Raw genomic sequence first — 27,544 nt, forward strand, 5'->3', positions numbered from 1 at the left:
CAGATCTCCCTCCTATCCCACCCCCTGCCATTCCTAGCCAGACCCCTGGATGCCATAGACAGACTTCCTTGCAGGCCTCTGCCTATGGTGTGATGCTACATTCTGCCTCCCTGAAGGGCCTTCTTCCCCAGTTGGTGCTTATAGCAGGACCTCCCTTTCTGTCCCCTGGCTTCCTAGATCACTGGACTAGTTCATCCCTGCTTTGAGAAGGGACAGAGTGGATGCTTGGTGTTTGACTAGGGGTTGGGGCAGGAAAGTAAGCTGGGAAGGCACTGGACAGGAAGTCTGGAAGGTTCCCTGGCATCAGGTGGTCCAGAAGGGGAGGGGCTGAGGCTCAGAGAGTACAAGACAATGGGAGCTTGGAATTCTGGGTGGCCAGCCATGGACACATGCTCTGACCACAGGATTATACTGATGTTAATGATTGTGACCAAGAAGTAAGCCTGCTGCCTCTAGGCAAAAGAAGAAACCCAGGCTGAGTTCACACTCATATGCACAATCCCCATGCCACATACCTGTATAGCCACACCTGTGTGCACTCCTCACACACTCTATACTCTACCCCATACACGTGCATACAAATGCCAGGGGTCATAGGAAGCCACTGGGTGTTTGGAGAGCTAGAAAGATTAAGTGGAGTTCATCTTTGGTGCCCGCTGTTCTGCAGCCTCGGTCCTCCCTCGCCACATGGAGCTTTCCCTTTCTGTCAAGCTTGGAGCTCTCAGCTCTGTTTCCCACAGACATACACTCTCAGAACAAGAGAATCAATACACCTATGGAGTCTTGGTCACGAGGGTCCAAAGTCAGAAGGCCTCATCTCAAGATTTTTTCTGATGGGCATCTTGGCAGTTTCCTTCTCTTAACATTGAAGTAGGATAAGGGCCGCCTCCAGTCCTTCCTCATAGGTTTCCTGACAAACCAAACAGATAAGGGAAGCAGACAAGTCTTAGACTTGGGTGCCACCCATGGGCCAGAGGTGATTATGACCTCCGAGTTCTGCTCTCTGGTGATGGCTACCTCTACTTGCATAGAGAAAGGTCTGTCCACAAGCAGGACAGAGAGGGAAGTTGGTGGCATGGATGACACTCTAGCTGAGGTCTCAGCTCAGGTGGGTAAGGAGGTCTGGGTCTTGACAAGGCTTTGCAGGAGTGAGCAGGTGGCCCATAGCCAAACTTCCAGGGCTGTGGCCTTCTTTTAAGAAGGGGAAGCATCAATAGCAGGAAGGTTGTGTCTCCATATGGTACATCCTCAGGGCAACATGGAGACATCCCCAAGTCCCAGGGCTAGAATTCCCCTCTCTTATCCATCCCCTCCATCTCCAGTGTCCTCCCTTCCACTGTTGTCTAATTCCTGGATTGGAACTCAATAGTGGCCTTAGAACTTGAACCCTGGTGATATATGTGACCCCACCCATCAGGCAGCTGCCGCAGGGAATACTGAAGAAGAATTTCTAATTCATCATGGGGCCCCCCAGTCTGAGGCCCTCCCCTAAAGCCATTCTTTGTACCTTTGTACCTCACCTGCCTCAAGGTTTGATTTAAGCACTGTCTCTTCCAGGAAGCCCCCCTCTTTAATGCCACTCTACCGCTTTCTCCAGCAAAAGCCTGAACACTCAGAGTACTGGGTGACTGTGACACAGATGCTGACAATGGCTGGAGTGCTACAGAAACCTGTCTCAGGAGGGGCAGAAGATACACTTGGGAAACCATGTTCCATACTCCTTGATTTCAGTGGTAGTTTCCTGGGAATTTCCTTTAGAAATTCATTGCCTTGTACATTTTTTGTTTAGGTAATTTTTCCTTATGTCTGTTATATTACACACACACACACACACACACACACACAGATGCACACACACACACACACACACACACACAGTTAAGCAGAGAAATACATCTCAGTGAGGGGGAAAGTCCTCAAAGCCATCCCTCTTTCATGTGGAGTAGGTGAGTGCTGGATCAGAATCATGAATCCCAAGACAAAGCTTCCATTGCATTCACTGCATCATCAGGGCTGGCATGTAAGTTTCTGCTACATTCTAGAAAGATTGTCAATTATAGGAGATAAAGGGAGATCCTAGAAGCAAGTATGTGCTCATCATATGTTTGTTGAATGAATGAGGTTTAGAATACACACATAATAAACATTTATTGACACACATGCTTACATGTCACTGCCCTCCAGGTGACTGTTTATGTGGGTGCCTGCTCCCTTTCTAAACTGTAAGCCTCCCAAAGACAGGGAGCCATAGCTATTCTATGATCCAGCTTGGGAGATTCTATGATCCAGCCCAAGGAGAGGCCACAGTCTGGGCTGTCTGGGGCCCTACCCCAGGCAGAGCTACTTCCCAGAGCCCAGGTGCAGAGGCTTCAGGCGGAGGTGGATTCCATTCTTGGAGCGCAGGATTAGCTGGGGCATCTTGATGGGGGGCTGCAAGGGGTCCAGGGCGAACTCAAAGCGGAGCAAGCAGAGGGCCGTGACCACCTTCATCTCATTCATGGCAAACTGCTGCCCGATGCAGTTCCTATCACGAGCAGCACAAGGTGGCATCAGACTATGGTGTGTCAAGAGTGAGAAAGTCCAAAACTCTTAGTGGCCAACAAAAGCCAATAACTATTTGTGGATGGATAACTGGCTGATCAATTGATTGACTTGGACACAGGCAACAGATCTTGGGAGCACAGTGAGGGTCCCAGACCGAGTAGATTCACATTGGGAGTTCTGGTTTGGGGGCTTCTCTTGGAATGACTCAGCCAGCCCACCACCTGCCAGGAACATGAATATGCTAATGAAAAGAAGAAAGTCCCTGGAACTTACTCTGCTTTAGGATCACCCAAAACCCAGTGGCAGCTCCCTTATCACAGAATTCCCCAAAATGATGCTTTACCCACAACATCTTCCATTCTCCCCTCCCCAGTCCTGAGGGCCTGGGGACATTGGTCCTCTCCTTACCTGGGCCCAGCAGAGAAGGGCATGAAAGCAAAGGGGTGGCGTGTGGCCACATTCTCAGGAGTAAAGCGCAGAGGGTCAAAGACCTAAGAGGACAAGCCTTGTTTAAATATCTGCCAGGTGCTGGAGAGGGTGACCTCCATAGCCTCCCACCCCATCTGACCTCCAGGCCCAGGGATGGGGTACCTCAGAGTCAGGCCACACTGAGCTGTTCCTGTGGAGGGCATAGATGTGCAGAGAGATCAGGCTGCCTGTGGGCAGAGTAGAGGCTTGGTAGCTAGGTGGTCCTCAGAGAGCCATGCCCACCTCCTCACAGGGCCAGAATCCCCTAGTATTCTTCTAACTGGGCACGAGCCCCCGCCTGAGCACTGCCAGTGATGGAGGGTTCATCACCACATTCAAGACATAAAAGTGCTTTTGATGATCATATCTACTTCCTCCAGTCCCAGCACTGGACACAAGCACCCGACACAGACATTGTGGAATGGACAGAGGAAAAAGGAGGACTGAACCCACCTTACCATGAGATAGGACAGGCAAGGACTATTACAACACTTTCTACTTTCAAATAATTGATGCTTGAGGGAAGTTACTATTCATAACCTTATGCTATCAATAGTAACACCTACCATTCATCAGGTGCATGTTGTGTGCTGGATACAGAGTTAAACACTCCTTATGAAGCTACTACATACAGCTGCACAGGTTGTGGAATGCACATCATCATTGTCTATGTGAATGGTGCTTCCTGAAGTTGTTCAGGACACAACCTACATAGTGGTACATGACATCCCTGATGAATACTGTCTCTTTAACCTTGACAACAACCTTGTAAGGCAAATACTCTTCTTGCCCCTGCTTTACAGAAGAGGAAACAGGCTCAAGGTAGAGATTTATCCATACATTATAGAACCAGGATTTGGACCAAGGCCAAACACAAAGCTTGAGCTCTTCCCCATTGGTGCAAAGATTTGACCAAAGTGACAGAGAGTGTCAGAGAAGCATCCACAAGGACTCCAGTTCCATCCCCAATCCATTCCATCTCACCTGCAGGTAGAGAGCGGCCATCCACAAAGTTGACAGGCTTGCTGAGCTGGCGGTACACCTGGGGCACAGGTGGGTAGAGGCGAAGGCTCTCCTTGATGCACATGGTCAAGTAGGTCATCTTCCCCAGATCATCCCTACCAGCAATACAACCAAGCTTTCTGGGGATGGGAAGCAATGGGGTTCCACAGGAAGGCAGGCTCCAGTCCCACCTTTCCACCTTAACCACCATCACACATCCAACAGGGAGAGGGACATAAATGCTTCAAGTGTCTACACCAGACTGGAATGGGGTAGCCACTTGGACCCAGGGGTTCTGGCTCCACTTTTCCTTTTTTTCTCTTTTTTTTTTCTGATTCCACTTTTCTCCATCCCTCCCTCATTGTTGCTAGAAAAGGAAGGCACAGAACCCTAGAGTTGTATGTGTATCCAGCCATCAAAGACAGTCACTCCTGTGTCTCTCAAGGCCCCGCAAAAGCCCCATAAAGGACAATTCTTTAGGTTCCACTTGGTTTCCCCTGTGGAGCTGAGGTTGAAGAAAACAAGGGCTGATATACATTGGTTGAATGAAGAAATAAATGCATAAACTATGACAAGCTCAGTTCAAAAACAAAAATTGTATTTCTCTTTTCCTCTTTTCTACCAGGAAGCTCACACACAAATGTGGTCCAACCATGATCACTATGCAGCACTTTATTAGAGAGCCCCAAACCCTAAGGATTTTTTTTGGCCAGGTCCTCATTTTTTTAGATATACTTGACTTTGTTAAAACCAGGAACTTGTATTCATCAAGAGATACCTTAGAGGAGATGAAATGGCAGGTTACACACCGGGATAAGATATTTTCAATTAACATTAACAAAGTATTATATACCAGTAATAATTTTTTCATTTGTGTTTTATTACTTGTATTGAATAAGTGTCCTGTAAGTTGCTTCAAGTTCTAACTGAAATGAAGTGAAAATAAAATAAATAAATATTTTAACTCCCTGCCTCCAAGCCGTGTTCATGTTGTTATACCACCTAAATGCCTGTTTCTTTCTTCCTTTGCCGGAGTGTCACCCCTCCTTAGAAAGCCAACTCAAGTGGCATCTGGGTGGCTCAATCAGTTAAGCCTCTGACTCTTGATTTTGGCTCAGGTCATGATCTCACAGTTCATGAGTTTGAGCCCTGCATTGGATTCTCTCTTTCCTTCTCTCTCTGCCCCTCCCCTACTTATTCTTGTTCTCTCTCTCTCTCTCTCTCTCTCCCTCTCTCTCTGTCTCTCTCTGTCTCCCTCTCCCTCTCTCAATAAATAAATTAATTAAAAAAAAAAAGAAAGTCAGTCCAAGCCCCACTCCTTCTGATTCCTCTGCTCTCAACATGGGCCGCTCAATCTTACTCCATTCTGTGTTTTCTCTCTAGCTTTTGGTTATTTGGTTCAACTTTCTAAAAACCTCCTAATGGCAACAACTTGGCTCCTTTTCCTTCTCTTCCCAGCCGCACCCCAGAAGCACCTGGCACATGGCTGGACACCCTGGGAGGTTTCCAACATCTGTCTGGTAAAAGTATATAGTGGAGACATCAAATCTCAGATCCTGAAATATAGGTCAGTCTCCTTCCGGTGAATCTAAAGTCTCTCCCACTGACGGAGCATTTGCTGTGCTATGCTGTGTGCCTAACCCCATGTTGGAGGTAGCCCAGGAGCCAGAGAGAAAGTTAAGGTGGCTGACAGAAGGCCAAGGCCTGAGGGGGAGGAGGGAGGGAGAGAGGGGCCTGTGGGAGAATCCCAGAGATGACCTGCAAAGAGGTCAGCATCTGTCAGTGTCATGTCAATGAGTTCAAATTTGAATCAAGAAACAGAGAACAATTGAAAGATTTTAAGTGGTGGGGTTTGGGAAACAGGCTTTTCTCTTTCACCAGAGGAGTCTAGAGGCTGCACATAACCATCCAAAGGCAGGTGGGAGGGATGTGGTCAGCTCCCCAGGGTCTGGCTGTATCCATCCTCAGTTCCCTCCTATCTCCCGGCAGCTGGCCCCCACTGTTCCATCCAGCACCCCAGAAGGGTAGTCAGGTTCTGCCAGCAGAGGCAGTCAGTACACCAAAAATCGGCCTCCTGGTGGCAACTCAACCTGAAAAAGGCTGCACTATGGGAGAAGGAGCTGAGGGATGTGTCTGCAGAGGTCCCCCCCTGAAAGCCACAGCACTGGAAGGAACAGGACAATGGCCACCACCCTCACCTAGTTTCCAGGATGGCCCCCCTGCATCATCTGAAGACGACACCAGACAGCATAGGCTCAACTTATTGCTGGGACAGGGAAGCAAGACACTGTGCTCAGCCACAGCCTCACTCACCACTGGAAGGAGTCCCGGTCCCCAAGGATCTCGCAGACCTCCTCCCGGCAACGACTCTGGTGCTCCGGGTACAGGGCCATGCAATAGAGAAACCAGGAGATGCCACTGGTGGTGGTGTCATGGCCTTCAAACATGAATGTGTCCACTTCAGCCCGCAGTTCTGCATCGGACAACTTGATCCCACTTTCATCCTAGGTTAGGGAAGGCATGATGGGACAGCTCAACGTATTTGAGATAGGTATCAAGAAGACATCATAACAGCTGTCAAATGAAGGTCCAAGGGAGGGAAGGAAAACTCCTTTTCAGACTGGGAGTTGAGACCTTCCCCCAGATTCCTATCCCAGGCATGGTTTGGATGCCTCCTACTCCAGGAAACCTTCCCTGATCCCTCTGCCCAAGTGACCTTACCCCGCCCTGACAGTCAATTCTGCTCAGAATGCCACCTGGCAGAGGAAGAGAGCTTTGTCACTGTCCACCTCCTGTCTCCTCCACTAGACTATAAGTGTCTGGATGCAAGGCCAGGTCTTTCTCATCTTCCGCACAAGAACTAACCCAGGGTAGGGGTTAGTGAGTTTGTAGAGTGGATGAATAAAGGAAGGAAGAAAGGAAGGAAAGGAAGGAAGGAAAGACTCTTCAGAGTCTTAGAAGGCTAGAATTGGTCTTTAGGACTTCTAACATATGACCCAGGCTTCCTGCTACTACATCTCTCCCCACTGCCACAGCTTCCCATCTATGAGTTTTTTCTGATGTGTGTCATAAGACAAGGAGCAGGTCATATTTGCTGGGGAAAGAGAAGGAAAGTGCTTACCAGCCCCTGCTGCTGTCCAAGGGAGGGGCTTGACCCCTCTGGTACAAGTTCTCGGGTGGGGGTGGCCCACTGCACACTCACTCACCCGAGCCCCCAGAAGAATATCTAGGAAGTCCAGGTGCCTCCGGTTCTGGATCTTCTCCTGCTCTTTCTCATCCTGCAGGGCTGCCTTTCGTTCCCTGATGACCTGGTCTGGGCCAGGAGCAGAGAGTGTCACTGCCTGGGGACCCATTCTCTGCCTGAAGGGGGGCTGAAATTCTGCAATGGCAGAGGTCCCAGATGGGCCTAGAGGAGCTAGACTGGACCCTTGGCTTCCTGTGGTTGGGCCCTGTGGGAAATGCCCACCTGTGTGGTCGTGGGCTTCCTGGCAGGCCCGTAGGAAGCGTCGGCCATGTGGGGTGAGCCAGTAGATGAAGTCATTATGGTACTGGAAGGACTCGATGCGCTGCTGCATCAGCAGAGTGAGGTCGCTGACCGCCAGGTAGTAGCTATTGTCCCTACACAGTAGAAGAGTGGGCAGGAGTGCTCAGACTGTGACCCACAGAGTTGTCTGGGGCAATTCCATTCCAGAATCCAGCCCCAACCACATGCTTCTCACCCTTCCTCTCCCTGCCATTAAGCCTCTCCACCAAAGGAAGAATCTGTCTTCTAACTTTGGGCAAGGCCCAGTTGCCTCCACCTATGCCCAAGCTGGGGCTTCCTAGGGCAGGACCCTATGTCCTCTCAAACCAGGGCCCTAGAGTCCTGCCAACACTCCCCACTGAGCTGGCCTGGGTAGATAGAGACTGTGGTCAGCCCCAAGTACCCCCGGACCTGTGACTGAGACCGCTGTTTCCTTTGCCAAAGGTGCACTTCATGAGTGAGTCCAGCGCCATGTGGCCCACATCACAGAAGATGTCAAAGCCCTTATCCTCACGAGCCTTTTCTTCCCACTTGTCCTGGAGCCCAGAAATGGAAGGTAATGTCAGGGGGTCAGCTGGGCACCCCCACCTCTGTCCTCCAGGACGCACAGCCTATCCTCTCTCCCATGAACCAAGTCCCTGGCCTGGCCTCCATCCTGCTGGAATGTGGGGGGGGGGGAGGGCAGGTAGGGGCTTCAGGCTAGGGTAGGACCAGGAGGCAGCACATACAGACACTGAGCCGGAGAGCCTACATAAAGGGAAAAGGAGGGCTGAGAGGTGGGGAGCTCCTCAGCACAGCCTGTGTATAAGTCAGGCCTGCAGTGATGCTAGCGAGGAGTTTCCTACGAGGGGAAAGACTAGCCCGGGTAACTTCTAGGGATTACCCATCCCTGAGAGTCAGAGCCTGATCCCTGATCTTTGGCATCCCTTTCAGAGATGAGTTGCTAATGACATTATTTTAGATAGTTGTGGTAGGCAGAGAATGAGAAGGAAGCACTTTCCAGATATGAAAGACCTTCCTAATGTTCTCAGATATAGGCATCCCTCCAGTCTGCTACAGGAGGATCCCTACTGGGGCCTCACAGAAGCCCTTTGTTCTAGGAAGAGGGATGCCTGGATTTCCCAGTGGAGACAGGGCCAGAGCTGCCCAACTACTTGGAGCCTCAGCACTTGATCAGAACCCAGCACACAGCAGGTATCAGGCACAGCAGGGCTTGGCACTGCTATTATAGGCAGTACAGGCCTTTGGGGTCTTAGCAATTCTCCTCATGGCCCTGCCCCAGGGAAGCTTGGGGGTGGGGAGGAGGCAGCCATAGCCTCCAGGAGCCTGGCACTGGGACCTCACCAGCATGGCATGCGTGGAGTTGTTGAACACAGCCACGTAGGGTTTCAGCACATCATAGTGGAAGCCAGGTGTGAGCAGCTTGCGGTGCTCATACCACTTGGGCCCATGGAGGACCAGCAGGCCTTTCCCTGGGTAAAAGATGGCAGAGGGGAAGCTGGTCATCTACAAGATCCTGTCCCACACCTGGCAGCTTGGGGCTCCCACCCCAGTCCTCCTTACCCAGACTCCTGTCCCAACAGCTCTGCCTTCTAGCCACCCAGGGTTTGTAGCCTCTGATGAAACCAGCTTGGCCCTACCATCACTCCCTCCTCAGGCTTTTGCCCGGCCAGCACCACCAATAAAATCTCCCAGGATCCCACTCCAGGGTCACCTATTCCAGGAAGCTGTTTCTCAGACTCATGTATTTTCCAAAGCCCTTGCTATGCCTGTCCATGGAAGAGGACATACCCAGCAGGAGAAGATGCCCGAGCCCCACTTCCCCAGCCAGCTAGGAGCTATCCTGCCTCTTCCCCTGTGTCCCCACTGAGCAGCTGAGCTTGGGAGGGGCACTTGGGAGCCAGGTGTTCCCATGGATGAGATAAGACTGAGTGGGCACAGGACAGAGAGGGATGGGACAGGGAAGGATCCTGGTAACCCAGCACTAAGGTCAGAGAAAGCAAGTGCCCACTCACCAATCCACTGGAGGAAGAAATCATACACGTCCGCAGCCTTGGGATCTGAAGGAGAAAGCGAAGATCGGGTCATGCAAAAACTAGGAGATACCCGAAAGAGGCTTATTAATCAATAGGATGTGGACCTCAGCTGCCCAGATGTAAGGTGCAGACCCCAGGATTCCTCCCCACTTGGAGCTCTGAGCCCTTTGCTCTCAGGAAACCCCACCCTCTCCTGGGAGGCCTCACCTCCTCGGCTATACACAGCCTTGACATAATCAGGCTCATAGATGTTCAGGAAGCCAAGGAACTGTCCAAGCCAGAGTGGGTGGGCATAAGGGAACTGGTGGGCCCAGGACACCACCTTGTCCAGGCTCCCTGTCTTCTGGATCTGAAATAGTTAAAGAAGAGCAAAACATTCAGGGAACACTATCACCAGCCAGGCCTTAAGTCCCTGGGCAGGAAGAGAGGAGGCTGCCCAGAGAGACCCTTGGAGCATCCTCCCCTCCTCCTGCATTCCTCTGCCAGCCAGTCACAGTCCTATATATCTCTGGGCTCAGTCCCCTCTCCAGTCCCAGAGCCACTGCTGTAAGTCTAAGCACACTCCTACTATACGTGGTTTAGCTTAACAATCCCAAACTAGCCAACCGGCTTCCATCTGGTGCCTGTCACCAACACTCTGTCTATACTGCTCACAAAAAGCAAATGCTTTTGACCATTAAACTTTTTCATAGTTTAGAAAGATAGTTTAGAAAGATAATACCAGCTTGCTGTGCAATGCAGAAGTCTGCTCGATTCTGCCCCTGCTATGTCATTCAACACATTTGTACTGAGGTCCTACTATAGGCAGGGCACTGTCTAGACGTCCCAGGGGATGGGACAGACATGGTTCTGCCCTTTCATTCTATGGGGAACACTGATAATATTCAAGTAAACAACAAGTAGAATGAATACAGATAGTAGTAAGTGTAACAAGGGAACAAACACAGTCTTATGAGAAAGACTAACAGTGCTATGAGAACAGACTAATCTGCTTAGACAGGTAGATCCAGGATGGCCTCTTGTTGGAGAGGACACTCAAGGTGAAAACCAAAGGATAACAAGGAGCCAGCAAGTGCAAAGAGTAAGGAAGGAACACTCCCAGTAGAGCAAACAGCAAGCACAAATGCTCTGGGGCAGGGGGAATGTGGTGTCTTCCAGGAGCTGCCCCTCGGTGGGACAGTGGCCTGAGATGAGGTTGGAGAGGTTATCTAGAGGGTGGTGTGTGCTCTTTGGGGGATTTTCTAGCTACATCTACTCAACCAGACGTGCTTTATATAAATGTACTTTTCTGAAACCTGCCTTTTTCATTTAACATATTTTGTCCTTCTTTTCAAACTCATGCATTTAACTGTCCCTCAATACTTTTAGCTATTTCAATTATATGGTATTCCACTATAGTGATGTACCATTATGTACTTATCCATTTTCCCCTATTCAGAGGCAGCCTTTCAGAGATATACTTAAAACCCTTCAGTGGCCTGCCCATGGGTCTCAGAATAAAGTTTGAGCTCCAGAGTTTGTGAGGAGGTATAGTTATAGCTAATTGGGGAGCTGGAATGTGAACTAAGGAAAGCTGACTTCACAGCCTGCAATCTTTGGAGCTTGGAAGATCTGGGCTTGACATTGATTTCCCCTATTTTTAGATGTGTGAACGTGGGCAACATCTTTAGGCTTTCTGAATCTTACTCTTCTCATCTGTAAAATGGGAATGATAACTTACCTTATAGGATTTTTTTGGTATTAATTAAATCATGCAGGGCATGTGTTATTTGTTGAGGTCATGCGGCATTTAAAGCCCTTAACTGATATATTATATGGAAGGACCCGGCACTGGATCCTGCACAAGGTAAGCCCTCGACTTGTAGTTACCTCCCCTTCAAGCCTATCTTTCCCCAACATCTTCCTCCTCCCTGCATCTCCTGCCATATCCTACTCCCAAACGCCCCCAAACTACACTAAAGAATTCATTCTGAACATGCCCTATGATACTTCCACCCATGGATAAAGGATTAATCCTTGTCCCGAGTCACATGGGAAGTTGAGCTTGAGTTACACCCTCCATCTCCATTCCCTTGGAAACCTGGTAACTGCCTGTGGCATTCTCTGTTAGTGTCCACTCTAGTATCTGGGGCCACAGGCTCCCACTGCCCAGGAATGTCCTGGGATTGGAAAGTGGAGGCCAGATTCCCCAGACCGGCTCCTCTCTAGGGTGGACATCCTTAGGGATCCATGGGTGCTCTAGTCTCAGTCCTCCCCCACCCCACCTCTTGGTCACTACCTCTCCCCACAAGACTGGGCAGCACTAAGCATGTGCATAAACCCTAACCAGTATCAAGGACACCAAAACTGTATATTCAAAGCTAAAAGATTAGAAATATCTACCAAGAAGAACTAACAACAATTGAGATGAGGCAGCATCTATGAAATAACCATAAAAAATCAGTTTAAGAAAATGGATTAGATTTACACAAACTCCATGGGGCTAAGCACAGAGTCATCAGGAGATTGGAGGGGTATGTAATGGTCCACGGGGTAGAGAGGCAATTTCCCCCCCACCCTAGTGACAAATAGGTGACTTCATTCTCTATCCTCCTTTTCAGAGACAAGTGTACTACCACAAATGTGCATGTGAACACATGTGAATGGCTGTGAACACACAACTCAGAAGAGACCCTTGGCTCAACAGAAGGAGCAGAGGGACTTTGGGTGAGATTCACATGGGTCACCATGACTCTCCCAGCCACCACATATTGGCTAAGAAGTGATGGTGAGCCTTGCCCAAAGTCACACAATCCTCAAGTCCAGGTCTTTCAGTTCCAAAGCCTGTGCTATGCCTCCAATACCTCCCTGTCTTCAGCACCGAGGATGAGCTCCAGCCCCAGGAATGACCAGGTTGGAAGGGGAACACAGGGAAGCATCCAAACACCTAAGAAGACAGGAGGACAGGGGCCCAAGAAGTGCCCAAGTCATGGGGATGCAGACATTGGCCCCCACCCTATACGAGCAGTTTTGCTGCCCCAAATTGGGTCCCCCAGGGATTCATTCACACATTCAACAAGTGGGCATGGAGTACCCACTCTCTCTCTTTTTAAAAAAATGTTTAATGTTTATTTATTTTTGAGAGACAGAGTGCGAGTGGGGGAGGGGCAGAGAGAGAGGGAGACACAGAATCTGAAGCAGGCTCCAGGCTCTGAGCTATCAGCACAGAGTCTAACATGGGGCTCAAACCCACGAACTATGAGATCATGACCTGAGTTGAAGTCTGGCACTTAACCGACTAAGCCACCCAGGCACCCCGAGTACCCACTCTCAATGCTAGACAACAGGGCTAGTTCCTGGGGGAACAGTAGTGAGCAAGGCAAAGCTCTGACTTCTCCAAACTCACATGCCAAGTGGGGAGAAAGGAAATAAACAGGAATCAAATGCATTAGCAATATAATTTCAGATAGCAGTAACTCCAGGAAGAAAAATAAAGCAAGCTAAGGAGCAAGGCTCCTACTGTAGACAGCGGCTTAGGATGGTCAGGGAAGTCCTCTCTTAGGGGACATTTGAGCAGAGATCAGCAGAAGCACCTTCTAGAAAGCCCCATAGCATTGGGCCACTATCTACTTCTCAAAAGCTGCTTTCCTCAGTTGTCCCCTTCATCCCTCTGCTCCTTGCTCCCAGAAAATTAGCTTTGCTCTACTTCATAAAGGAAACAGAAGCCATCAGATAAGAGGGCCCTAAAACCACAAGATCTGAAGAACTATCTGCTCTGCACCAGCTTCCCTCCTGTTCCAGTAGAGGAGGTGCCCAGGGCCTCCAACCCTCCCTTTGGGCACCTCACCCATCAATCACCCCCTCACTCTCCCACATCACAGACCCCATCCTCTATTGGCTCCTCCCACCTGCATTTAAAACATGCTCAAGTCTCTCTCACTTACAAAACAAAACAAAACCTCCATGGATTCTGCTTCCTCCTCTAGCTAACACCCCCATTTTCCTTCTCCTTTCATAACTTCTCAAAAGAGTTTTCTGGATGTTTCCACTTCCTCCCTCTTCAGCCCTCATCTCTCCAACACTGCTGTTGCTAATGTGACCAACACCCTTCTTGTGGGTGAGCCCAGTGGATTTCCAGCTGCTGTGACACAGTCGATTCCCTCCTCTTTCTTGAACTCTGTCCTGGATGTCTTCCCACCTCTCCCGATGCACCCTCTTGGTAGCTCCTCATCCATTATTTATCAATCAAAGAGTGAGGCTCCCCCTAGATCCAGTCCTGGGCCTCTTCCCATGCTGCACCTTCTCCCTGGAGGCTCTCACCTACTCCCATGACTTCCTTTGCCATCTATCTGAGACTACAAAATTGACAGCTCATCCCAGCTTATCTTTCTCCTAATCTCCAGAAACATGACCAGCCATCCCCTGGAAATCTCTGCATGACACCCCCTAGGCCCTCAGACCCAGCATTTTCAAACATCAACACAATATCTGCCCTCTTCACATACCTAGGAATGGAATCACCATCTGCCCTGATACCAGCCAGAAACATGGAATGAAGTCCTCCCCCCTAATTTATAATAATACAAAAGGGGATGCCCTATGGAGGTTGCCTTTCTCCCCTGCAGGTCCCCCAAGTGATTTTTTTCCCTGGAATCAATAAACCAGAACTAAGAGAGCCAGATATAGCAGTTCCTGGGAAACTCTCCAAATCTGGACCCCAAGGCTCCTGTGCCCAGACACTGGAAGGTGCTGCCAGCCCTCAGCCTTTTCATCTTGGGTCTCAAATCCCCACATTTTTACACTTAGACACAGAAATTCATTCCTCCTGGTTACAGTCCAGTCTTGTGGCTCAAGGAGACCTTTTCTCTCTTTAGGTGACTTTTCTAAATTTGGTTCTTATCCAGCTGTATTAATGCCACAGTTTAACAAAGCTCCCCTTTTCCTAGTGCATACAGGGGACCTCACTGACACCATTACATCTGGCTGTGGAGGAGGCCTTACTGCCAGCTTCTGCCATGCCCTCAATGCCAGGACAGCCTGCTCTACCTCATACTCCTCCCCATGTCACTAATACGTCATTCCACTAACATCTGCTTGGATGGGAGCCTCAGCCCTGTCCTGCTCTTCCTGCCTCCTTTTTGGTCTCTGCCAATCTAGCCACCATCCCAAAGCCAGTGTTCACACAAATCTGAGCTCATCACTTCCTGACTTGAATCCCTTCAATGGCTCCCCATTGCGCTCAGAACAAAGCCTTTTGATGTGGCCTACAAGGTCCTATGTGATCTGCACCTGCCCTCTTCCGGCTTCATCCTCTTGCTTCTGTCCTCCCCAGAACTCCAGAAGTGAACAGCCATGAACATACTAGACCTAGAGAAAGAAGTATTTGTTGAACAAATTAATTTCCTACACACTCGATGCTCTTTCCAGCCGCTGTGCCCCTACACAGGTAGTGTCTTCCACCCTTCCTTCCTCACTTCCATAGGCTGCTGCATCTAGATCTTTCGGGACTCACTTCAGCATCCCCTGCCCAGGCTGGGCACTGTGTTGTGTTATCTGTCTCTCTTACAGACCAGGTCACTCTAAGGCTGGCTCTAATCTCATTGCTTTATCCTCTGCCCTCAGCAGAGGGCAAGGCCCAGAGTTGTTGATCAGATAACACCAGCTGTTTGAGAAAAGAAGAACCTTATCTGACTCCCAAAGACTGGGTTGATTTTGGAGAAAGGAAGAGGATGAAAGAAACCAATGCCTCAGTGTGTTTTGCAGCAAGAATCTCTCCACAGGGGTTTAACAGCTGACATCTGCCCAGCACTTTGCAAAGTATCTATCTATATTTTATCTTTTCTGATCCTCTACTAACCCAAGAATGTAAAAATGCTTATCTCCATATTGTTGATGAGGAAAGGGAAGCACAGACAAGAAGCACAGTGAAGGCCCATCAACTGAATAAAAATGAGCCAGGGCCCCAGACTCCAGCCAGGGCCCTTCACTTCACAATACAAGGTCAGGGGCACTGCCCCAGTGATGAGCAAGGCCAGGGAGGAGGACTATGCAGTCCCAGGGGATCACTGTTCCTGGGCTTGGAGCTGGCATTCTCCCCTCTTCCCCCTCACAACAGTCCAGATTCTCCAGCCCCTCCCAACCTCAGACCAACAACATGACATGGCACCTACTATGTGCAGGATCCTCTCTGGGCCCCAGAGTAGAAGAAGGGGGACCCTGGAAGAATAAGACATGATCCCACTTCAAGGGGACACACTGTGAGAATTGAATAGGATGATAGGCAGATGTGTCCAGGGCCTCTAGACTGTAATCAGAGATAAAAAAGGAAAAATTAAGGGGTGCCTGGGTGGCTCAGTTGGTTGGGCATCCGACTTTGGCTCAGGTCATTATGTCACGGTTTGTGAGTTCAAGCCCCACGTCGGGCTCTGTGCTGACAGTTCAGACCCTAGCGCCTGCTTCAGATTCTGTATCTCCCTCTGTCTCTGCCCTACCCCCACTTGCGCTCTGTGTCTCTCAAAAATGAATAAATGTTAAAAAAAAATCTTAGGAGCACGTGGGTGGCTCAGTCAGTTAAGCGTCCAACTTCAGCTCAGGTCATGATTTCACAGCTTATGAGTTTGAGCCACGAATCGAATTTTTTAAAAAATTTAAAAAAAAAACTTAAAAAATAAAATAAAGGGAGAAGTTAATCCTGATGGACAGTTCTGCCCCCACCTCCTGCCCTTCCTTTCCTACTTCCACAATCACTAGGCTAGGAATCAAACTTGCAGTCACTTTGTATGGAAAGATCATGTCCTGCATGAAAAGGCACAAGTCTTGCACCCAGCCTTGTCTCATTTCCTGAGCTACTATATGGACATAGGCAAATACCTCCCCTTTTCTGAACCTCAATTTCCTCATCTTGGTTTAGAAAAACATCCCTACACTTACCCTCCCATCCCTCAGGCTCACATGTGGATCCAACATAGCAGAGGTGCCAAACCCCAGAGGAATGTAGAGGTGTTAGGCCTGCCATGGTTCCCCAGGAAACCTTTGTAGGCCCAAAAGAACCTCCCCTCCAACACTTGTTCTTTCTTCCTGGTGCCAAGGCCCTCCAGATTCTTGTGTAAGAGCCAAGAAGCCAGAGCTAAGCTGTGCTCCAAGCCCTCTATACATCTCAAGGTGGGGGACAGGGGCATTTGGAGGGAGGAGGGCATCCAGCTCTGACATGAGATAGGGGAGCAAGTCCCTGGGCTAGGGAGGCCTACGGGCCTAGGGCAAGCCTAGCTTTGGTGGAGGCAAATAGAAGTGGAAGGAAGTGAGAGGCAAGGGATTGAAGGTCTCCCTAAATGCCTTTCACACCTCCATTAGGGTTGACCTTCCCATGACCTCCTTCTGTACTCAGCAAAGCCTCTCCTTAACCCACTGGTCCCACTACTTGTCTTCTCCATCACTGTCTCCTCTATCAAAACCCTCCCTGTTCCCCAACATTCACTGTTTGTTCATTCAGTGATGTCCACTCTGTGCCAGGCTTTGTGATGGATCCTGAGGGTACAGAAATGAATCAGAGTAGATCTCCATCCTCCAGCAGTCATGGTCTGGTGGGCAAGATGAACAAGAAAACATAAGATGACAACCCAATGGGACAATGATATAGAGATACAGAGCAATGATATAGAGATACAGAGCACACGCTGATGCAAAATCCTGTTTAGGCATCCCACTCAACCTGGGGCAAGAAAGGCCCTGTCTGTTTTCCCTCTAGACAGCAGGCTCTTTGAGAGTAGGGCCTGGGTCTGATTCAGCTTCCCAACCTATCCTTTCCTTTCCTGGGTTTCTCCAGGATGTATGTAGGTTACTAAGCCATCCTGAGAGGGTAGTTATTTGTAGGGGAAAGGTTAAGTCTGGACAGTCCTTACCTGGAGGTCAAGCTCATTCCCAGAATCATGGAGGAGAGGCAATCCCTAACACAGTGAAAAGGAAATGGGTATTCAGGAGGCAGGAGCCTTAATCTCTGGCATTTATACCTGAGTTCCCAAACCTGGATGCACAACAACAAACACTTGGAGAGGCTTTTAAATTCAGCCTCTTCTCCTAAACATATAAATTCCTACATATCGACAACTACAACAAAACAACCAACCAACAAACAGACTACAATCCAATTTAAAAATGGGCAGAGGACCTGTGCAGACATTTTTCCAAAGAAGACATACAGATGGCCAACAGACACATGAAATGATGTTCAACAACACTCCTCATCAGGGAAATGCAAATCAAAATCACAATGAGAAATCACCTCACACCTCTCAGAATGGCTAATGTCAAAAGAGAGGAAATAGTAACTCTTGGCAAGGATGTAGAGAAAAGGGATCCCTCATGCACTGTTAGTGGGAACGTATGTTGGTACAGTCACTATGGAAAACAGTTTGGAGATTCCTTAAAAAAATAAAAATAGAAGTACTGTGCAATTTAGTAATTGCACTTCTGGATATTTACCAAAGGAAAACGAAAACACTAATTCAAAAAGATACATGACCCCAATGTTTATTGCAGCATTATTTACAATGGCCAGGACATAGAAGCAACCCAAGTGTCCATTAATAGATGAATGGATAGGGGCGCCTGGGTGGCGCAGTCGGTTAAGCGTCGGACTTCAGCCAGGTCACGATCTCGCGGCCCGTGAGTTCGAGCCCCGCGTCAGGCTCTGGGCTGATGGCTCCGAGCCTGGAGCCTGTTTCCGATTCTGTGTCTCCCTCTCTCTCTGCCCCTCCCCCGTTCATGCTTTGTCCCTCCCAAAAAAATAAATAAAAACGTTGAAGAAAAAAAAATTAAAAAAAAAATAGATGAATGGATAAAGAAGATATATATATATATATATATATATATATATATATATATATATATATAATGGAATATTACTCAGCCATAAAAAATAATGAAATCTTGCCATTCATGACAATATGGATGGACTTAGAAAGTATTATGCTAAGTGAAATGAGTCAGAAAGAGATAAACACATACCATATGATTTCACCATTTGGAATCTAAAAAACAAAACAAACAAATGGCAACAAAAAGAGAAATTAACTCATAACAATAGAGAAAAAAATAATGGTTTCCAAAGGGAAGAGGAGTGAAGGGATGAGCAAAATAGGTGAGGGGCATTAAGAGGTACAAACTTCAGTTATAAAATAAGTAAGTCATTGAATGAAAAGTACAGCATAGGGAATATACTCAATAATACTGTAATAACTTCATATGGTAAAAGATGGGAACTACACTTCTTTTTTTTTTTAATTTAACTTAATGAAGGAAATTCTGCCATATTCAACAACATGGATAAACCTGGTGAAAAAAAAAGTTTAATTAAGATAAATAAATAGGCATCAAAATTGGCAAAGATGAAGTTAAGCTTTCACTTTTTGCAGATGACATAACATTATACATGGAAAATCCGATAGACTCCACCAAAAGTCTGCTAGAACTGATACATGAATTCAGCAGAGTCGCAGGATACAAAATCAATGTACAGAAATCAGTTGCATTCTTATACACTAATAATGAAGCAACAGAAAGACAAATAAAGAAACTGATCCCATTCACAATTGCACCAAGAAGCATAAAATACCTAGGAATAAATCTAACCAAAGATGTACAAGATCTGTATGCTGAAAACTATAGAAAGCTTATGAAGGAAATTGAAGAAGATATAAAGAAATGGAAAGACATTCCCTGCTCATGGACTGGAAGAATAAATATTGTCAAAATGTTAATACTACCCAAAGCTATCTACACATTCAATGCAATCCCAATCAAAATTGCACCAGCATTCTTCTCGAAGCTAGAACAAGCAATCCTAAAATTTGTATGGAACCACAAAAGGCCCCGAATAGCCAAAGTAATTTTGAAGAAGAAGAAGACCAAAGCAGGAGGCATCACAATCCCAGACTTTAACCTCTACTACAAAGCTGTCATCATCAAGATATCATGGTATTGGCACAAAAACAGACACATAGACCAATGGAATAGAATAGAAACCCCAGAACTAGACCCACAAAAGTATGGCCAACTAATCTTTGACAAAGCAGGAAAGAACATCCAATGGAAAAAAGACAGTCTCTTTAACAAATGGTGCTGGGAGAACTGGACAGCAACATGCAGAAGGATGAAACTAGACCACTTTCTTACACCATTTACAAAAACAAACTCAAAATGGATAAAGGACCTGAATGTGACACAGGAAACCATCAAAACCCTAGAGGAGAAAACAGGAAAAGACCTCTCTGACCTCAGCCACAGCAATTTCTTACTTGACACAACCCCAAAGGCAAGGGAATTAAAAGCCAAAATGAACTATTAGGACCTCATGAAGATAAAAAGCTTCTGCACAGCAAAGGAAACAATCACCCAAACTAAAAGGCAACCAACGAAATGGGAAAAGATATTTGCAAATGGCATATCAGACAAAGGGCTAGTATCCAAAATCTATAAAGAGCTCACCAAACTCCACATCCGAAAAACAAATAATCCAGTGAAGAAATGGGCAGAAAACATGAATAGACACTTCTCTAAAGAAGACATCCAGATGGCCAACAAGCACATGAAAAGATGCTCAACGTCGCTCTTCATCAGGGAAGTACAAATCAAAACCACACTCAGATATCACCTCACGCCAGTATAGATGCTGGAGAGGATGTGGAGAAATGGGAACCCTCCTGCACTGTTCATGGGAATGCAAACTGGTACAGCCGCTCTGGAAAACAGTGTGGAGGTTCCTCAAAAAATTAAAAATAGACCTACCCTATGACCCAGCAATAGCACTGCTAGGAATTTACTCAAGGGATACAGGAGTGCTGATGCATAGAGGCACTCGTACCCCAATGTTTATAGCAGCACTCTCAACAATAGCCAAATTATGGAAAGAGCCTAAATGTCCATCAACTGACGAATGGATAAAGAAATTGTGGTTTATATACACAATGGAATACTACGTGGCAATGAGAAAGAATGAAATATGGCCTTTTGTAGCAACGTGGACGGAACTGGAGAGTGTTATGCTAAGTGAAATAAGTCATACAGAGAAAGACAGATACCATATGGTTTCACTCTTATGTGGATCCTGAGAAACTTAACAGGAACCCATGGGGGAGGGGAAGGAAAAAAAAAAAAAGAGGTTAGAGTGGGAGAGAGCCAAAGCATAAGAGACTGTTAAAAACTGAGAACAAACTGAGGGTTGATGGAGGGTGGGAGGGAGGGGAGGGTGGGTGATGGGTATTGAGGAGGGCACCTTTTGGGATGAGCACTGGGTGTTGTATGGAAACCAATTTGTCAATAAATTTCATATATATATATAAAAAAAGAAATTGTGGTTTATATACACAATGGAATACTACGTGGCAATGAGAAAAAATGAAATATGGCCTTTTGTAGCAACGTGGATGGAACTGGAGAGTGTGATGCTAAGTGAAATAAGCCATACAGAGAAAGACAGATACCATATGTGTTCACTCTTACGTGGATCCTGAGAAACTTAACAGAAGTCCATGGGGGAGGGGAAGGAAAAAAAAAAAGAGGTTAGAGAGGGAGAGAGCCAAAGCATAAGAGACTCTTAAAAACTGAGAACAAACTGAGGGTAGATGGGGGGTGGGAGGGAGCGGAGAGTGGGTGATGGGTATTGAAGAGGGCACCTTTTGGGATGAGCACTGGGTATTGTATGGAAACCAATTTGACAATAAATTTCATATTAAGAAAATTAAAAATGGAAAAAATAATAATAAAAAAATAAAATTAAATAAATTCAGACCACCAGTTCAAATATGCTAATTAGGCTCTCCAGAGACTGGGGCCAAGGAATCTGCTTCTCCCAGTTGATTCCAATGCAGGTGTCCCTTGCCCTATGTTCAGAAAACTCTGGTCTCAATCTGATGAAGGCAGGGAATGTTCCTAACAATAGGTGCTAAGGTGGTCCCCAGCACCCTGAGGTAACTGGGGAGGACAAGCCAGGATTTGGACCCAGGAAGATGCCATGGCTCCAAGTTAGCCCATAGACATGACAGAGAGAACCCCATCTTTGGGTGCACCAATCACTTAGATGCTCCAGGGTAGAGGGGTCTCTCCAGGATTGCTCCAGGAGATGCTCTCTAGAAGCAACAGACTCATCTCTGCTTTCACTTTTAATTTCTTAAAAATGGAAATCTTTACACTGCACAGAACAAAGAGGATGGTGCTTAAGCTCTAAACAAGATAGCCTACTTCTTCTGGACTTTGTAGGTGGTTTTCCCCAATGCTATCACTGAGCCCTTAGCAGAGTTTTACCAGAATCTTGAGCCTGAGAATGATGAGGAGTCTGTGGCCTATTTGGGTTCCAACACTGAAGTGTTCCCACTCCCAAGGCTGGGTCAGAAGGCAGAGGTGACAGGAGGAGTCAGTGGGGAAGCTGAATGGAAACCGTGGCTCCAAGGACATTAACCCCCTGCCCAAGCATAGGGGCTCCCTCCATAGCCGCTGGGGGGTTAGGCTGTATTCTCTGAAGGAAAGGAGGCTGTTTCCTTTTTCCAACCCGTGGCCCCACGTACCTCGAGGGCATGCCCGAAGAGCCAGTGGGTGGGGGGTCCTGGGAAACTATCCATAGCCCTGGCCAGCATCTGCCTCCGCAGCAGCAGACGAATGAGCTTGAGGAAGCCTAAGACCAAGATCAATCCAGATGCCCACAGGCCCAGGTGGGAGAGATTCAAGGAGAGCAAGATGGAAAGCATGGCTACAGCTACAGTCACCAAGGCTCTGGCCTCCTTCCTGCAACCCTGGGGTTCCCTTATACTGCGCACATGGCACTCTGCCAAACCCCACCCCCAGCCACACCCTACAGCCAACAGCAGCACAGGCTGGGCTGAGCTCCAAAGGGCAGAGACAGCAGCCCCAGAAGTCACAGGCAACAGAGAGACAGCCTGGCTGACTCCTCCCAAAACTCAGCTGAAGAGAAACCAGGCAATGTGTATACCTCCTTGGCTTCTTGGAGGAGAAAACAAAAGGCAATTCTGGGTATAATCATCAGCATAATAATGACTTCTTTTCACACAAGCACTTTGTATGTTTTGGGAATTTTCTATACACTACCTCATTTAACCCAAACAAGGAGGTCATAGTTACTCACTCTTTATACGCATTTGCCAGATAATGAAACTAAGGTTCAGCTTGCTTGTGCTTTCTCACAAGAAAGCTTCACTGTCTTCTTCAGGATGGACCTCTGGGAGGCCTTGCATTCATGCCAGGCTCATAATGCTTTGAGTCTTTTTTTTTTTTTTTTTTTTGTGAGGGATCTTCAGGGACAAGGTTCTAGCCCCAGAAGGGAGATCCTAGGTCAGAAAAAGGCCAACTCTACTCCCAAGATCCTAGTACAAACTTGACACTTAAGACCATAGAGTATTACACTTCGAGGGCAATGAGGAAGGTCATGAAATCTAATTACTCCTGGATTGATGGACCAAGTCTCTTAGGACCAGAGAGGGGCAGGGAATTGTCCAAGGTCTCACAGTAAGGCAATGGCAACTCTCAGTTCCCCAAGGCCAGGGTTCTGTTGAAGAACAAGCTTGTCCTAGGCCCCAGACTTGCATGTGGAGAGTCTGCTGTTTCTCCCTCCACTCTAGGGTTGGAATAGTCAGTATCCCCGTGCAGATGTTTCAGATGAAGAGACTTGCATCAGGCTCCTTTCAGAGGGGTAGGCAATGTTAAGAAATCGAACAAGGTATAAAGTGGCAGCCAGAGACTAGCAACAATGGAAACCTAAAGGCTGGAGAATACCATTTCCAGGTTTTTGGGCTGAACAAAGGGGAAGAAATAGCATACTGGAGCCTCACAGAGGTAGCTATTGAATGGGGCTGACACAGGAAAATGTGTAGTCAAAGGTGTGTTCTAGGAAGATTTCTCCCTCTGTGTATGTGCAGTGGTTCTGAGCTGGACTGGGGTAGGAGGAGCCTGGAGTCCGGGTTCGCAATCAGGAAGAGGAAGTCAGAGAGAAGATCAGCAGGATGGATGTTTCCTAGGCCTCAGAGGTCCTATATACCTTGTCCTGCCACAAACATGGGCCAATTTATCACTCTCTACTCCCTGGCTGAAATCTAGCAACCACTCACACTTCTAGAGCCAAAGACAAGCCATCGTGTGGCCACCACATGGGACTGGGCAGTAGTCAACTCCTGACCCTACCAGCTATGCTTCCAGATGCCTTGGCAGTGTGATTCTTGGAAGTCAAAATATGCCTCCCTGGAACTTCCACCCACTGGCCCTCGAGGGCCCAGTAGAAAACTTTAGCTGTAAGGAAAAATGTGGTGAGAACCCTCTATCCAAGCATGCACATGTTAAGGAGACGGAAACAATGAGACTCTGCCTTTATCCAAATGCTCCCCAATAGCCCTTCCTTCCATACCTGTCCTCTACCTCAGAAACACCAGTTAGAGCCAGTCTTCTAAATCTGCCAACTTAGCCTGCAGCTCTTCCCTGATTTCTTCACTTTCTCCTTTGCAGCAGCTGAGGGCTTGGCTTCTCCTGAAATCTTCCCATTCTGCTGCAAGCCTGAAGACCGAGCTTGTCTCTTCCCTCACTTTGCTTGGCTGAGCCGGGACAGACAAGCCATAAGCATTCAGTGAATGCATGATCAGGTGTATAAATGAAAGAATGGACTACCTTGAGGGTTCAGTAGGTGCTGAGTTTTGTGGAACTTGAGAGAACACTGGCAATGTGCGCTCACTGCACCGCCCTGCTACCAGCCACTCCATAAACCTTCAAGGGAGGCTCCTCTCTGCTTCCCCAGCACCAGCACAAAGTGGTACTTAATAAATACTTGTTTGTTGAATGGATGCTGCAAGGATTGGCTGCTATGGTAGGGGATGTGGGGAGGAGAAGGAGAGTAAAGGTTAACTGGCCAGTGCAAAATATATGGGAAATGCCCTACTGGCGCCCTTCTGGATGATGCTGTTGGCACCCCCTGTGGGCAGGTCCCAGCAGCTGCTGTTTGATAGGGGGACCAAAACTCACCACCAACCTTAACCTGACCTCTACCTCAATTTCCCAGGGATGTCAGGCCAACTGAGGGAGTGGCGAGTATATAACTCCTTGACAGGGGAGAGGTGAGGTCAGATTACATTCAGGAAAAGAGTTGTGTCTAAAACACTCTTTCTCCATCTTGGCTGCACATCGGAATCACCTGGAGAGCTTTTAAAAAGTCCAATGCTCTCGACATATCCCCATCCTCTCTGCTTGCCCACATCTGTCTCTCCTGGTTACACAGCCTTCTACACAGAGTTGGGGTGAGGACGCTGAGAGCCTGGCAATGCTCTGGACCCACTGTGAGTTCAGTGAACAGGTTAGGATATTTTTCATTGCTATAGTCATTTTCCAAAGCAAGTCCAGAGTTGGGGAGGGGAAGCAAGGAAGATGGTTCCCTGTCCTGGCATCTGGGACTTCCTGATTTTTATGATCTGCCTGCCTCCTTCCACCTAGATTTGTATTTGCTCATGAGCAATCCTGACTTGCTTTGGCTGAGTACTGAGCTGAGAATTGGCTGAGTTAAAACGAAAACCACAGGATCATAATGGAGCCACTTAAGTTAGGGTCCCATGTCAGTAAACTAAGATTTAATACCTAACCTAACTGCAGTTTCCAACCCCCTCAGAAATGTAACCTTTAGTCAGCTGCATTGGGATTTCCTAGAGGCAACCCTCTCAGGGACCCTTTCCCCCTTAGGAGGGCCACCTTGCCTAAACAATGCATTCCTTGCTAACCATTTTTTGTGTGTGTGCCTTCTCTCTGTCTTTAAAAACTTTTCCTTTCCTGCAGCTCATTGAAGCTACCCTCTGCTTGCTGGATGGGATGCTGCCTGATTCATGAATCATTTATCTTAATTTGTTTAAGTTTATTTATTTATTTTGAGAGAGCATGATCACGTGGGCAGGGAATGGGCAGGGAGAAAGGGAGAGAGAGAGAATCCCAACCAGGCTCCACACTGATAGTGTGGGGCCTGAACTCACAAATTGTGAGATCATTCATGGCCTGAGCAGAAATCAAGAGTCAGACACTTAACCAACTGAGCCACCCAGGCTCTCCACATAAATCATTTAATAAAGCAAATTACATCTTCAAATTGACTCAGCTGAATTTTGTTTATTAGCAGGATGCTGGTCCTAAAAGCATGGGATGTAGGGGAGGGGAGTGTGGAGGGTATAGATGGAGCAGGGGGCAGGAGGGAAGTTGGTTTCTCTGCAGCCTCTGTCCTGAGCTGAGGCTCTAGAGAATATAGGGGACTTCTTCCAATGTGCTTCTGATCACAAGAGGAGCTGTGCCATGAGGACCGCTAACTAAGGGCCTTTGTCTCAAAATCCCTGCCCTTTGGGGGACACCAGAGCCCAGCCCTTCCAGCTGGAATGGTGTAGTGCTTTAGGTTGCAGGTAACACTGTGAACTGTGTAACAATCTGATGGAAGTTACTGAGAGATATGTGCCTGGGGAGGACAGGTGCAGTCATGGCAAATGGGAGGAGAAAAGGAGGTGAGGGAATAGAATGTTCAAAACTCAGCAGACCTGAGTTACAATAAGTGAACAAAGACATGTCAGTGCTCATGAAGATACACATCAAAGCGGAGACTGCTTCTACTTGCGTATAAGAGGGGAGGAGCGCAAGGTGGCACCATGTTTCTATCAGCCATCAAATCACTCATTCATTCATCAACACATATATATTGAGTGCCTACCATAAGCCAGATATTATCTTGGATACCTGAAATAAGGTGACAGACAAAACAGAGAGTTCACATTCTAACACCGTTCTGCCAAAAACAGATTTCTCCCTGTATTCCCAGGAGCTGAGGTCCAGAATTCAGGTGTTCCCCTGCCTGCCAGGTGACCGCCCCTTTCCCTGAGAAGATCACTTCTATATAAGCCCAGTAACATTAAGACATTTGGAGGAGTGAGGAGTCAGGAAATACAGGTTTTGGTTTCAAGTCTTGGGGCTCAGTGGGTGACCTCTGGTGAAACCCTGCCGCTCTCAGTGCCTCAATTTGTCCCATGTCAGTGGATCAGATGGTGTCTAGGGGGTATTGGGGCTGTGGTGAGGATCCTGAGAGCCCTGCAATGCTCTATGCTCTCCAGCATACAAACTATAGTACATTGGCCCTGGCAGAATTTTTGTCCCATTTTACATCCTCTGTTCCCACCTTTTGGCTCTGATCATTTCTGCAGCAGCCAGTTGGCATGCAGGTGTAACCTGTTGGCACCTTACCTCACTTCACGTCTCTTGTTTCTGCCCTAGGACTGCCCTGCTGCTAGTAGGGCCAGAGAACTACCACCTCTGAGGCAAGCTTTGACCAATGAAGTACGGGAGCTAGTGAGTAAATAGTCTCCTCTCCCATGCCCTCCTGGACAATTTTGAGGTGCATTCTATACAGTTCCTCAGAGGCTCCCCTAGCAGGACTGAGCTGGTTACCTCCAGTGGCAACCAGTTCAATAACACAAGTTAGATCAGCTTTGTCTCCTCCCCTGTTTACTTGTCCCAGGCAGGCCCCTCCTATTTTCTGGGATCAGCTACCTGCAAATGAGCCTTTCCTGCAAGTCCTACACTTTGGGGAAACCCAAGCTAAGCCATATGGCTATATGACTCATGGTGATATGACTCTGTGTGGATGGAGGGTGCTAGAGTGACAGCGGTCAGAAGGCAGGGGGTGGGGTTTACATGTGGATGCTACATGTTGTGCTAATGCCATCTTTTTAAAATTTTTTTGTGTTTTATTTATTTTTGAGAGAGAGAGAGACAGAGCATGAATGGGGGAGGGTCAGAGAGAGAGGGAGACACAGAATCTGAAGCAAGCTCCAGGCTCTGAGCTGTCAACACAGAGCCCAACACAGGGCTCAAACCCATGGACCGTGAAATTATGACCTGAGTCAAAGTCGGATACTTAATCAACTGAGCCAGCCAGGTGCCCCTGTGCTAACATCAGCTTATTGCACAGATTAGTGCAGTAGAC

At 47.7% G+C, this 27,544-nt stretch overlaps 1 protein-coding gene across 2 annotated transcripts in view; it reads right to left on the reverse strand.

The window, feature by feature from the left end:
* Positions 1-2,129: 2,129 nt before the first annotated feature.
* LOC124514490 (cytochrome P450 4B1) overlaps positions 2,130-27,544 on the reverse strand; it is a 61,889-nt gene continuing 36,474 nt past the window's right edge. The window contains exons 1-12 of one of the 2 annotated variants that reach the window (XM_047082535.1): positions 22,110-22,446; positions 9,781-9,922; positions 9,553-9,597; positions 8,882-9,009; positions 7,949-8,073; positions 7,481-7,632; positions 7,221-7,327; positions 6,328-6,518; positions 3,997-4,130; positions 3,136-3,200; positions 2,953-3,035; positions 2,130-2,524 (exon numbers count right to left, since the gene is read on the reverse strand). In XM_047082535.1, the coding sequence (XP_046938491.1) occupies positions 2,341-2,524; positions 2,953-3,035; positions 3,136-3,200; positions 3,997-4,130; positions 6,328-6,518; positions 7,221-7,327; positions 7,481-7,632; positions 7,949-8,073; positions 8,882-9,009; positions 9,553-9,597; positions 9,781-9,922; positions 22,110-22,289 (1,536 nt within the window). In that variant the 5' untranslated portion in view covers positions 22,290-22,446 and the 3' untranslated portion in view covers positions 2,130-2,340. Of the gene's footprint in view, positions 2,525-2,952; positions 3,036-3,135; positions 3,201-3,996; positions 4,131-6,327; positions 6,519-7,220; positions 7,328-7,480; positions 7,633-7,948; positions 8,074-8,881; positions 9,010-9,552; positions 9,598-9,780; positions 9,923-22,109; positions 22,447-27,544 lie in introns of those variants that run through there. The other variant, XM_047082534.1, reaches the window with a different exon arrangement.

This window comes from Lynx rufus, unplaced genomic scaffold, assembly GCF_022079265.1.
Source record: "Lynx rufus isolate CCGP_SWC_20201006 ecotype Redwood Valley unplaced genomic scaffold, mLynRuf1.p SCAF_2, whole genome shotgun sequence".
Taxonomy (NCBI): Eukaryota; Metazoa; Chordata; class Mammalia; order Carnivora; family Felidae; genus Lynx; species Lynx rufus.